The following is a 13,960-nucleotide window of genomic DNA, read 5'->3' as shown; positions in this document are numbered from 1 at the left end:
AATAGGCTCTAGACCCCCTATTTGGCGCTATATAAATTAAATCATTTGAATTGAATCAGAGTTGTCATTGTTGTCTTCCCTCACTCCTGCCTACTGCAGACAGAATCGTCATGCAGTACCATACTGTATTTAATAATGGTTGATGTAAGTGAAGTCCAGAACATACGCAGTGACTTGTAAATGTTCATGTCTCCACCCCCTGACTTGTCTAAAGAAAACCGACTGTAAAAGTGATGATTGCAGAGCAGACAACTCAGTGGAATAGGAGTTGAGCTTCCAAAACATGAACCTGGATTTGATTCCCAGTTACAATACCCGTTTTGTCCTTGAAAGCACTTCGTCTGTCTTGTTCCCGTCTTACTTCCCCGTCTGGGGAAGTAACATGTGAGAGAGCTGCATCCTGTCCAGAGGGAGTTGTAGACTCTCTTCACACTATGGAATGTGGTGACAAGCACCAGCACCAGTGGGCCTCAGTGCCACTGTAGGACTTACTGTAAGGGACTAGAAGTGGGTTCCAACCTTTTTCACTTACAGCCCCCATTTAGACTGAACCCCCCCCGCCCCGCCCGGGAAATGCTCCTTTATTGAGTGGCCTTTTATTGTGGCCAGCCTAAGGCACACCTGTGCAATAATCATGCTGTCTAATCAGCATCTTAATATGCCACACCTGTGAGGATGGTTGGATTATCTTGGCTAAGGAGAACACAGATTTACACAGATTTGTGAACAATATTTGAGAGAAATAGGTCTTTTGTGTAGAAAATGTTTTAGATCTTTGAGTTCAGTTCATGGAAAATGGGAGCAAGAACAAAAGTGTTGCATTCATATTATTGTTCAGTGAATGAACTTTCACACATAAAACTTTACTAGTTGCTTGAGTTTATTATCTTATAATTTCATGCATATTCCCATGAATAAGCCCATTTAGTGTTCAGAAAACATTCTTTGATGTTATTACAGCCTGAGGAATATGTGGGGTATGTCTGAATGTTGTGCACCTTTTTACTTAATTTTGATTGTCCACTAAAAGTGAGTTAATATCACTTTATGTAACATGTGCACTTCTAATTTTTAGAGTCTCAGAGTGGTGAGCTCCCACATCATTCAGTTCAATTTAATTCTGGTGGCGCACAGTCAGAAATCACAAAAATTGTGTCACAATTAACTGTATTACAGCATCACTGAATGAGGAATTAATGAATTATCATGAATCAGTACCAAATATCTGAGGTGCAGGTGTTGCACCCTCTAAGTAACCCTTTTAATTCTTACATGTAGGGGTGGTGGCCAAGTGGTTTGTGCACTTGGTTTCCATTCAGAAGGTTCCCAGTTCAAGCCTCACCCCCGCCCCATTTCTCCATGTAATGTGGAGTTGCCTCAGAAAGGACATCCAGTGTAAAACTTGTGCCAAATCAACATGCAGGTCCACCTTGGATCTCCTGTGGCAACCCCGAGTGAAAATGAGGGAGCGGCCGAAGGGTCTCACTATATGTGCTTGTGCGCTCTGTCTTATTTGCATGGTTGTTTTTGAAAAACACTCTTCAGGAGAGTTTGTTGCACACTTGCTCAGATGTTGAATGGGATGTTTTGCGGCACGGTTTTGATGCTGTGTTCTGGCGATTATGCAAACCGTTCTCTTCGTGTCCTGCAGTGTTTGACAGGTCTTTCCCTAAAGAGGCTTTCTCCATCGGCGAGGAGCAAGAAGCGGAGAACGCGGTGGAGGTCCCTGCAGCGGGGGAGGATATAGACGAGTGTCTTATATACGAGGGACGCATCTGTAACCACAGATGTGTCAACACACCTGGTTCCTTCAGGTGTGAATGTTTCCCTGGATATGTCCTGCAGGAGGACGGATTCACTTGTGCACAAGGTAACGTGAGGACCACCCGCTTTTCCTCACCATGTCACAGATTATTAAAGAGCAGGAAAGTGACCCTCTGCCATTTAGTCTTTGAAATATAATTTACAGTCTCCATACCTTTCATTTGTCATCATTTGTCTTCACATTTAAAGTGTATTATTTTCTCCATCTCCTTGAGTGTTCCTTCCTGTGTACCAGACCTGATACACCCTAATAATAGTTTTTTCTAATCGTGCACAAACATCCCTTTCCTGTGCCGACTGCAGGCTTCAGCTAATCATATCTCTCTCCCGTTTCCAGTCGAAGAAAATGCATTAACACTCGGCTTGCACGGGTTCTTTTTTCCCTGCTCAGATGTGCACTAAGAGAAGCTTCTTCTGGTAGCGCTGCAGTGTGCCAGGCTTTGATCAACACGAGCTTGTCCCAACAGGATTCTAATGCCATAGTTCTCTGCAAATTACAGTGAGCGATGGAGCTCACTAATAAAAAAACGTTTGTCTGCGGGCAGTATTTTTTCCTGTCTCACCTTCACCGCTGTTGCTACTTTCATCTGTAGCCACTAGGCTCATGTAGCTGGATGGAATAGGACAAGTTTTAAGCTTGTAGCTAACCCCCAACCTCAAGTGCTGAAAAATGAAGACAATCCGGAAATGCCAAATCGTGAAGTTAAATAGCCATTTGAGGCACGCTCCAAAAGGAAGTCACTCCCTATAGAACCCCATATTAAAAACTGCAATTTTAAAGCACAAAGAAACATATTTACAGCCTGTTTGAAAAGCAAAAACAAACAAACAAAAAAAAACCCAGTTTTGGTCTCTGTAGCTAGTTTTCCCCTCATGACAACTGTGTGTGTGTGTGTGTGGGGGGGGGGGTTATATAACTCATTTGTAGCTATTTTAAACCACAAAGTTATGAATAATTAGAATTGTGGTCTGTTTAAGTGATACCTAGTGTGCCGGATCAAGGCCGCTAGATCCTAGCAGTATCTGATAGCTACTTTGAAGTCGACCGCGTTTGTCCTTTCTGAGTATTTTATTAGAAATATCTGAGATAATATGCCTTGTAGTGCAGTAAATTGTACAAAAAAATGATCTAAGAAGTCGGTGCTCCAGTATTCTCATTCTTTCTTTTATTTTTTTTAATCCCCACTTACTCCAATCAAGGGTCACCGGAGGGCTAGAGCCCATCCCAGCAGAAACAGGGCGAGAGGTGGGGTACAGTCTACATATCTTTTATTTGCTATCATTTATCTTCACATTTAAGCATATTTCCATTGCAGTGTTATTAGTTTTATTACTTAATTTGTATCTTAGTACCATTAGTTAGTAGACTACTGCTCTGTTGAGTCCACTACCATTGCGTCCACCCTCCGACACCGAAAGTTGAACAATGTCCTATCGTAAGTCAGTGGACTGTCGCCAAACGTGGAGCTCAGCCAGTAAAACCTCTCACTGCTGAGCTACGCCAACCTACGTTGAAGACAGGAAATCGGGAACCCTGGAGCCAGCCTTTACAAAGAGTTTTAAGAATCTACCACATCGGCTAGCGTCAGCCACTTCACGACTTCATGTCTTAAGGCAGAATCAAGAACTTTCAAGATGGTGACACTGGGAACTGCCCCATTTGAACGTAGAATTAGCTCTTCAGAAAACCTCCGCTTGGCATGACGGAGAGTTTGTCCAGCATGTACAGTATACAGCTGATGTTTCTAAGGCTACAGCAGACAGATGTGAGATTATCTCCATTGAGATTGTTAACTCCAGTGAGATTATTCATGTTTTTTGCAGCGACACCGGACAAGGAGAACAGAGTGAAAGAAAGTGACAGAGCAGCGGTGGAACAGACCTCACCCCCTCCGCTCCCCACCCAACCCCAAGTCCTACTCAACCCCTGTGAAGGTTAGGCACCTTTAGATTAATGAGGAGAGAAGGAGGTGGAGGGCACACAATGAGCACTTTCATTCATCCCTATGTTTTAATCAGAGAGTGGAACGTGCGTCTCCACGCAGTCTCACATGTTTAGAAGAGAAACTTGCCCACCGGCTGCAGTAGATTGAACCGGAACACTTCCATGGAGTATAAGTGTGGTGCAGCTTTCAAACACAAGTTGTCAGAATAACCTTTAACAAGTGACTTTCTATAAGTCCTGATGTGAGAAGGGTGTTTTTTTTTGGCTGTTTGGTTTCCATAACACCAGGGTGGAGGTCCAACACTGCTGGCCAACCTTAGGAAACACAATATGACAGGGTCAGGGATCGACCTGGAAACTGGAAATTTGTAAACAGTGATACAGTTCATTACTCCCACGCACAATTCTCATGCCACTTAAGTCCTGATGAATAGAGCTGTGGTACAGTGTATTCAGCATTTACGGGGCCCTATCTTGATGACCCATAATGTACGGTGTAAGAACATTTGGGGCATGTTTTCTATTTACATAGTAAACACTGCAAAAACTGTGCCTCTCAAAATAAGCCAAATAATCTGAAATCTAACCAAATTGTCTTGTATTAAGCAAAAAATCTGGCAATGGGGTAAGAAAAATTTACTTGGTTATGTTGGATGGAACGTTCCATGACACCTTTCCTCAGACCACTTCATGTTACAGACTGGATGTGACCTGATTGCTTTGCGTGCAGCTCTGACGCATGCCCAAAAATGTCATCCTTTGCGTACAGTCTAAACTGATAAAACAAACATCTTCATTCTTTGCTTATCACGCTGACACAAACACATTCATCACAAAGTTTTGATATAACACATACCGCTTGTATATAACAACACGATCATGGTCACCCGCTTACAATGTCAAGTGCAACACTCTTCAACCAATTGCATAGCTCCACTGATCCACACAGCAGGGCAAGGCCTGCCCACCTAAGGGTGGATCAAATGCAGGCTTAAAAATCAGGCTAACCTTAATGTCGAGGCTGTTGTTTACAACAGTACATGTGACGTTTTGTTCCAAGATCCCAGTCTAAGACCTGGTTCACACGACAGAATTCTAAAATTATCTTTAGGTTTCGAAAACCTGAGATACCACACATGTGAAGATAAAAAAAATCATAGATTTGACAATTTTGGTCGTACAGTGTGTGGTGTTCAGCCACACAGTAAGGACAACAACATCACACACGAGCAGATTTCACACATGAACATTCCCAGCTCAGACAGGAAATCTTGCAATATCTCTCGAGATTAAATGTGACTTCAGAGTAAACAAACGGAGGTACTTTGTGGACTATTTAAAACAGAGGGAAAAAAACAATACAAAAAGAAAAAGAAAAGGCGTTCCTTAAAGGAGTGGATACAGCGCGACCACTGGACTTTCTGCTAAGTCAGAACAGCTGTTTTGATTTTATTTGCACGTCACATTCAGCAGGCTGTGTGCTTGTTTTGGTCGGAGTACACAACACACGCTGCGATATCGGGCCAAAAAAATCCAACATGTTGAATATCCCCGATTTGCGATCAGAGCGTTCCTGACACCCTTCCGAGCAGATCAGAGTGCTCTGAACACACCACACACGGCAGGAATATCTGATAAGATTATCTTTAGCGTCATCACAATTGTCTGGGCGTCCTTAAGATTGTCGGAAGGGGAAGATCGGGTCCAGTATTGGCCTAATTATCCTGACGTGTGAACCAGGCCTTAGCTGACTCTGTTATTCAGTGTAGGCATCTTTTCAGTACAACATCTGGTTTTTGAAATCCGTGTCCTGTCAGTTTTTGAGCTCGCTCACCACATAAAACTAATGGAAGGGGATCAACAGGCAGAAAATCCCCTACAAATATGGTGCCATGCCGCGGATGTGGTGAGCGAAGTCTGTAACAAGAAGTGGTCTGAGGACAGGTGTCATGAGATATTCCATCCAACAGTTAGAATTCTCAAAACTAGCAAAATCTCCAGGCACTGAATAAGCAAAATGTGCCTTAAAACTGGACATTATTCTTATTTTAAGATTAGTGTCTGTCTTAAAATAAGCAAAACAATCTTGTTCCATTGTTTTTCCTTGTTAGTGGTTAAACGCAGCTTGATATTAGCTGGAAAAACCTATTAAGAAAACGTGAGATACATTTTCCCAAAATAAGATTTTTTTTTTATGTAAAAAAATGCTTTTCAAGATTATTTTTTCTATTTAGACAAAGATTTAGTCAAATTTTCTTTCAACAAGTCTTTTTTTTTTTTTTTTTACTTTCTTAGATATCAGTTTTTGCAGTGCACCATAACCCAAAAATGTCACCTGCTATCCCCTGTAAGAGCCTGGGTGCTCTGGAAGAATGTGCACGGAAGACTTGATCCAGGATTTGATCTGTTTTATTGGATTAAGGTCCTTCTTTGTGCCGCTCCACCATGAAGCTGTATCAGTAGTGATGTGACAGACAAAATTTGCTCTATGCAGTTTCTCCAATAACAGCCTATAAGTCTATAAGTTCTTCAAAGTTGTCATGGATGTCTTGGTGGTTTCCCTCACAAAATCAGATTTTCCACACTGCCAAATCCTAAAAGATTACTATCCACTGCCACACTGTTTATATTTCTTAATGACTGATGTAAATGAAGTCAGAGACATATTCAGTGATGTTGGAATGTTCATGCATCTGTCCCCTGACTTGTTTAAAAAACTGGCTGTAAAAGTGACGATTTGTACTAAGAATAATCTTTATATTTGGTTACGTCCACCAAGGACATAATAAAATCTTCAGCATGTCTGTCTGTTAGCAGGATTATGTCAAAACTACTGCACGGATTTTGACGAAATTTTCACCACAGATAGATATTAGGGCATGGAAGACTCCACTGAATTTTCAAGATTTCACTTTATATAGGCTTTGAAGGATTACGTCAAAACTACTTGACAGATTCTCATCAAATTTGCACTACAGATAGATATTAGGCCATGGAAGACTCCATAGAAATTTGGAGGTGATCCGGACCCGGATTGGCAGACGTCAGAAATCTTGGATTACTCTTATCTATACTATTTAGCTATTCCATGCTACAGGCACACTTTGACTATCTAATTTTAATGCAAAACGCTCACTGTCTTATGGACCTGACTGTAAATACCAGAACAACTCTGGTCTGAACTTCAGATCAGGTTTTGGGTGGCCTGTGGTCAGTCACTTTATGTTTCCTCGGGATAGCATTCAACCATCACTGTACCTGACCACACCTCACTTTAAGATCAACTCACCCATTTTACACGACTTTACAGGGGGTGTGAAAGTGACACCTGTGTTTATTGTATGTATGGGACGACACCTCCCACTGGGGGTAAATTGGGTCCGTGATATAACTTTATTTTTATTTTGTTCAGGAAACAGCCCATGTGAGCAACAGTGCACCCCAGTCGGAGGAAGAGTGCAATGTTCATGTTTCCCCGGATTCTCCCTTAGTACTGATGGACACTCCTGTGAAGGTAAGAACTGAAAGACAGAGCAGAAAAAAATGAAGGCAAAATTGGAAATATTGTGCAATAACAAAAATGACAAATTCCAGCATGTTTCATCTGAGATTAGATTTGTTTTGCAGCACACATTTAAAGATTCCACTGGCATTGTGCATCTTTGTCATTGCCTTGGGATGGGCTGGCATCCTGTCCAGGGTGTATCCCACCTCTCCCCAATGACTGCTGCAATAAGCTCCAGCTCCCCAGTGACCCTTAACTGGAATAAACTAGTAGAGAAAATGGATGGATGGACTACGACAGTGTTTCCCAATCCTGGTCCTCAGGACCCAAAGTATTCCACGTTTTCCATTTGTCTGTAAACTAATGAGATCAGATCAGTATAGCCAGGTGGGTTCTGCTAATCAACACATGACTGAGTTGATCTGCTCTCATTAATTCACAGACAAATTGAAAATGTGGGGTATGTTGGGTCCTGAAGACCAGGATTGGGAAACGCTGCACTGTTGATTTCTCATGATGCCAATCAGTTTAATCCCATAACTCTCAAATTAAAGTGGTACTCTGGGATTTTTTTTCAACCTGGGTCAAAAATGCTTTTAATTGGTCCAGTATTAAGTTTGAATGCTAACACCGTCATAGGCTAAACAGCTATACAACATAAAGCTGTTTGGCACCGCCACTCTCTATGAAGTCCACACAGGCCGATTGACGATGAGGAGATCAGCAGAAGAACAAGTCCCCTCAGTGGAGAGCGGCATCTCCAAAATAGCAAAATGTAAGACACTAATGGAAGTTGCTAACTGTATAAACCTGCTTACTCCAGTTAGGGGTCACAGGGGTGCTGGAGTTTATCCCAGCAGTCATAGGGCGTGAGGCACTGCGCAAACAATCATTTAAAAAAGTTTTACTGAGGTAAATATACACATGTACATTTGTTTGTATTCTCTCTGTGCTACCAGACACTTCTCATGACATTTTGAGATGAGATATACTTTATTGATCTCACAGTGGAGAAATTATGTTTACACTCCAGTTACCTCAGACAGCAATTAGTCCACAATTATTACTTGTTTACCATAATAATGGCACACATCAGAATTAAAGACAGCACATACACATTTGACATTGTTTATGTGCACTAAGTTTGAAGAAGTCCGTTCTCCTAATTGAGGCAAGTGGGTGAAGGTCATGCAGCAACCCTAAGATGCGCCACCGTCAGCTTCGGGGGAGGAACGGGGGCTGCAGCTGAAACTGCACCACCCCCGCAGAAGGGGAAAGGAGTGACGTGAGCAGACGCTGGAGTGGGGAGTGTTTGGTGGGGGATAGGAGGGGGGGTGGGGGGAAGGAATGGAGCATGCTTCAGTCTTGTGAAAAGCAGTTTATTGTCTTTGTGAGTTGAGATAAGAAACAGCCAAATGATCCCCAGGCCGAAGAAATTCCTCTGGAGGGTAAACAGTCAGGCAATTTGACCTTCAGGCTTGATAAGCCTGTAGTGTTATGGTTTGAACAGTGAAAAACATTTTTTACAGTTCCACTTGAACAACCAAATCCCATTTATGAATTAAGAATATTCACCAGCCTCTGAAATGTTTCAACTTCAACTGCAAGGCACGCATCTGCTTCAAGATATCATCCAGTTTGCATCTGAGTTCAAGAGTCATCGCAGTCTGAGAATGCATTGCCTTGCCAACCTCGTTAATGAATCGAGGGGCCGTGGTTCTTGATGCCGCCGTCTTGCCAATTTTCCGGTAGATCAGGGCAGCACATAAGCCAAAAAGTACCAGCCCTGCTACCATAAGACCAAAAATGAATAATCCTCGACGTTCTCAATGGAGAAAGGAGCCAAGCATGCAATACGCCAAGAGCCCCAGGAGTCGAGAACATAGCCCGCAGGATACGTTCCATCTGGGCAGGCAGCATCCCCCCGTCCTGACCTTCTTGTAGAAAAAATGGTGTCAATAGCGTTCAGAGACCAGCTGATCAGTTCCATGGTTAATCCAATATAATTTGAGGAATTCACAGTCTGGTGAAGTAGGGACTTGAAGGTTAAAGCAGAGAACAAAGATAAGGGAGAGTGGAGGAGATGCGACCGCCCTCGTCGGGGTCCCAAGCTTGTATTGTAAGCTTTTCTGCTTATTCTTTAGGATAAGAAGGGATTTACTGTCAGGATTTTAGCTTGTCCCACATGCTTAGATTGTATAAAATATACATGTATCATTTTTGGCCCAAGTGAAAAATTTTTTACTCAAAAACACACAGACACACACACACACACACACACACACACACACACACACACACACACACACATATATATATATATACACAGTGAGGAAAATAAGTATTTGAACACCCTGCGGTTTTGTTAGTTCTCCCACTTAGAAATCATGGAGGGGTTTGAAATTTTCATCTTAGGTGCATGTCCACTGTGAGAGACATAATCTAAAAAAAGAAAAAATCTGGAAATCACAATGTATGATTTTTTTTAAATAATTTATTTGTATGTTACTGCTGCAAATAAGTATTTGAACACCTGCCAACCAGCAAGAATTCTGGCTCACACAGACCTGTTAATTTTTCTTTAAGAAGCCCTCTTATTCTGCACTCTTTACCTGTATTAATGGCACCTGTTTGAACTTGTTACCTGTATAAAAGACATCTGTTCACACACTCAATCAATCACACTCCAACTTGTCCACCATAGCCAAGACCAAAGAGCTGTCTAAGGACACCAGGGACAAAACTGTTGACCTGCAGAAGGCTGGAATGGACTACAGGACAACAGGCAAGCAGCTTGGTAGAAGACAACAACTGTTATGATTATTTATTAGAAAGTGGAAGAAACACAAGATGACTGTCAATCTCCCTCGGTCTGGGATCCCATGCAAGATCTCACTTTGTGGGGTAAGGATGATTCTGAGAAGGCTCAGAACTACACAGGAGGACCTGGTCAATGACCTGAAGAGAGCTGGGACCACAGTCACAAAGATTACATTAGTAACACATGATGCTGTCATGGTTTAAAACCCTGCAGGGCAGCAAGGCCCCCCTGCTCAGGCCAGCACATGTCCTGGCCCATTTGAAGTTCACCAGTGACCATCTGGATGATCCAGAGGAGGCATGGGAGAAGCTCATGTGGTCAGATGAGACCAGAATAGAGCTTTTTGGAATCAACTCCACTTACCATGTTTGGAGGATGAGAACAACCCCAAGAAAACCATCCCAACCGTGAAGCATGGGGGTGGAAACATCATACTCTGGGGGTGCTCTTCTGTAAAGGGGACAGGACGACTGCACCGTATTGAAGGGAGGATGGATGGGGTCATGTATTGTGAGATTTTGGCAAACAACCTCCTTCCCTCAGTAAGAGCATTGAAAATGGGTCATGGCTGGGTCTTCCAGCATGACAATGACCCCAAACAGAGCCAGGACAACTAAGGAGGGGCTCCGTAAGAAGCATTTATAGGTCCTGGAGTGGCCTGGCCAGTCTCCAGACCTGAACTCAATAGAAAATTTTTGGAGGGAGCTGAAACTCCAAACCTGAAAGATCTAGAGAAGATCTGTATGGAGGAGTGGACCAAAATCCCTGCTGCAGTGTGTGAAAACTGTTGTGGCTGGGGTGCCTGGCTGGCTTTTGTTTCTGTCCTCTGTTTTCTGTCTTTTGTTTTTCCTTCCAGGTGGCATGCGTTCAGGACTGAGTGGATGTGTGGCTGAGTTATTAGGACCTCACCCTGATCACCTGAAGCTTGTCATGTGCAGCTCGTCAGGACTCACAGCTGTGGTGCATCTTTATGGATTGGGGCATGGTTGCATTTAAGTCTGGAGTACACAGTGTGTATTTGCCAGAGACTCGACCTTGTGACCAGACGGGTGAGATCGTCGTCTAGACAGCCATCTCATCATCATGGATGCAGAGACCGTGCCAGGTTTGATGCCATGGTCTGTGAAAGAGGAGGGGGTGAGGTCTCACGCTCGTCAGCACACTTCCTAAGGTACTTTAGGTTTTGTGACTAACATGAGTACAGTCAGTAAATGTGGTGTCCCTCACACCTTGTTATATTGAGCTGTTATGTTAGTCGTTTAATCAGCTTCCACTGCAGTGGAGAATTGAACTGGGTGTTCCATGCCTGCAGGGTGGGAAGCTGATTGGTGATTAAGCCAGGAAATGTTTGCTGTTTATGTACACATTTGAGTGGTCTCTCTGTGTGTGGAGTGGTGGACTCACATGATGGTTTCTTCTTTCACAGACTCGGTTGGTCGCGGCCACCTGGGGGGTGTCGGCGGGGTCCTTGGGTCCGAACTGTTCTGGCTCCGGACCGTTTGTGCTGCTGGGAGCGCACCGTTATTCTACCTCGCCAGACCACGCACTCATTTGTTATTATTCAGCACTCACTGTTATGTTATTAAATTCTGTTATCCTTTGTACCGTGCTCTGCTTATTTTATACTGGGTCCTACTTCAAACGCTGGTCGGTCCTCCGCCTGCGTCCGACACATAACAAAAACCTGGTAAAAAACTACAGGAAACATTTGACCTCTGTAATTGCAAACAAAGGCTACTGTACCAAATATTAACATTGATTTTCACAGGTGTTCAAATACTTATTTGCAGCAGTAACATACAAATAAATTATTAAAAAATCATACATTGTCATTTCCAGATTTTTTTTTTAGATTATGTCTCTCACAGTGGACATGCACCTAAGATGAAAATTTCAGACCCCTCCATGATTTCTAAGTGGGAGAACTTGCAAAATCACAGTGTGTTCAAATACTTATTTTCCTCACTGTAACGTTATTGATCCCTTGGGAAGACTCCCTCAGGGAAATTGACATTCCAGCAGCATTGTATAGCAGAACACAGGGTAAGAAGCACAGGGTAAGAGTATCAAAAGTGGAAAAAAGAAAAACAGTTTGAAAATATAAATACAAATACACAATATAAATACCAGGCATACGGATCAGTACTGGTTTACTGGCTACTACTGTTCCTCTCATTCCCGTCCTCTGTCTTCCTGTTACTCCTCCTCCCCCTGAGTGAGGAGCTGTACAGTCTGATGGCCTGAGGGACAAAGGAGTTTTTCAGTCTGCTGTTCCTGCACTTGGGAAGGAGCAGTCTGTGGCTGAAGAGGCTCCTCTGGTTGCTGGTGACTGTGTGCAGAGGGTGACTGGCATCATCCATAATGTCCAACAGTTTGTCCAGTGTTCTCTTCTCAGCCACCGGCACCAGAGAGTCCAGCTTCATGCCAGCCACAGAGCCAACCCGTCTGATCACTTTGTCCAGCCTGGATGTGTCCTGCTTGGATATGCTGCCCCCCCCCACCCCTGCCAGCACACCACGGTATAAAGGGGGGCAATGGCCACTACGGACTGGTAGAACATCCACAGGAGTTTCCTGCAGATGTTTAATGACTGCAACCTCCTCAAGAAGTCCAGCCTGCTCTGTCCCTTCCTGTACAGGTGGTTGGTGTGGGTTGTCCAGTCCAGTTTGCTGTCCATTCACAGCCGCAGGTACTTGTAGCCTCACCCTCAGCTCCCTGGATCAGAACTGGTCGCGGACTTGGTCTTAACTTCCGAAAGTCAATGAACAGCTCCTTTGTCTTTGTGGTGTTGAGCTGTAGATGGTTTGTGTGGCACCAGACAGCAAAGTCCTTCACTAGTCCACTGTAGTGGTACCTCAGAGCATCGATGTCGATGTAATAGTCACTGAGATTTATCCTTGTTGTTCTCATTGAAGAATGAACTACAACAAGAAGTAGGTACAGCTTTGGTTTGGTACATTAAAAAGTATATATTTTTTATTGTTATTGTCATTTCAGTACATAAAATATTAGAATCTTGTTTTTAAATTCAGTCATTTTTCACTGAGAAGATCCATTTGATACGATTAAAAACCAGAGTGAAGCTACTTGTTACAGTGTGAAGCTCAAATCATAACCATAATGACCAGGATGTTAATTTAGTTACAAAAAAAAAAAACTCCACTGTTAAACTGAAATACATTTGACTTGCTTTTCACAATAAAAGCATTGTTTGTGCATTGAGGTCTTTGTATCTTGAGAAAGTCTGGTTTGGATTTCTAACAAAGGTGGATGTTCTTAATGAAAAATGAAATGGACTGGATTACAACAGATCAAATGCTGAGAACTATGTGCAGATAGTGTGAAAACATGAATATATGAGTTGGTGAAACTGAAAGTAAACCTTGGACACAGAGGTAAAATTCACAGTTCTTTTCTAAAGTAAAACTGCAGGCTGTATAATCAGTGAGGTCAAGTTTACCCAACTGGCTCAGGGAAGAAAATGCAAAGTACAGAGACTTATAAAAAATCCATGCCAAAGTCAGGTGATTAGTAGTCAAAGTGTCTGAGAAAATGCAAAAATGTCATGCAAGCTGATGTTCTTTCTGGTTCAAAGTCATCTGTGTCCCAATCTCCAATTGGAGTTGCATCAGGAAGGGCCTCTGGTGTAAAACGTGTTCCAAAATCAACATGCAGATCCACGCCGACTCTCTCTCATACTCTAGTAGGGTATTAAATCAAGTCGACGACACTAATTGAGGACTGTGCAGTGTTAATTTGACACTGCGGAATCTACTTTGCAAAAAAAAAAAGAAGAAGCAAACACATTCAATAATGTGAATAATGGGATATTAAAGACCGAGTAAATCAATAAGGAACCTGCAGG

General features: G+C 42.8%; 1 protein-coding gene across 3 annotated transcripts in view; it reads left to right on the top strand.

The window, feature by feature from the left end:
• The window catches only part of LOC117512622 (fibulin-2-like), a 90,172-nt gene that overhangs the window by 49,739 nt on the left and 26,473 nt on the right, over positions 1 to 13,960 (top strand). For all 3 annotated transcript variants that reach the window (XM_034172766.1, XM_034172767.1, XM_034172765.1), the window contains exons 6-8: positions 1,652 to 1,870; positions 3,649 to 3,759; positions 7,182 to 7,283. In XM_034172766.1, the coding sequence (XP_034028657.1) occupies positions 1,652 to 1,870; positions 3,649 to 3,759; positions 7,182 to 7,283 (432 nt within the window). The remainder of the gene's footprint in view (positions 1 to 1,651; positions 1,871 to 3,648; positions 3,760 to 7,181; positions 7,284 to 13,960) is intronic.

The sequence above is a fragment of the Thalassophryne amazonica genome, chromosome 6 (genome assembly GCF_902500255.1).
Source record: "Thalassophryne amazonica chromosome 6, fThaAma1.1, whole genome shotgun sequence".
NCBI lineage: Eukaryota > Metazoa > Chordata > Actinopteri > Batrachoidiformes > Batrachoididae > Thalassophryne > Thalassophryne amazonica.
The sequence above is the reverse complement of the archived record's forward strand: the minus strand, read 5'-3'. Positions and strand labels throughout refer to the sequence as shown.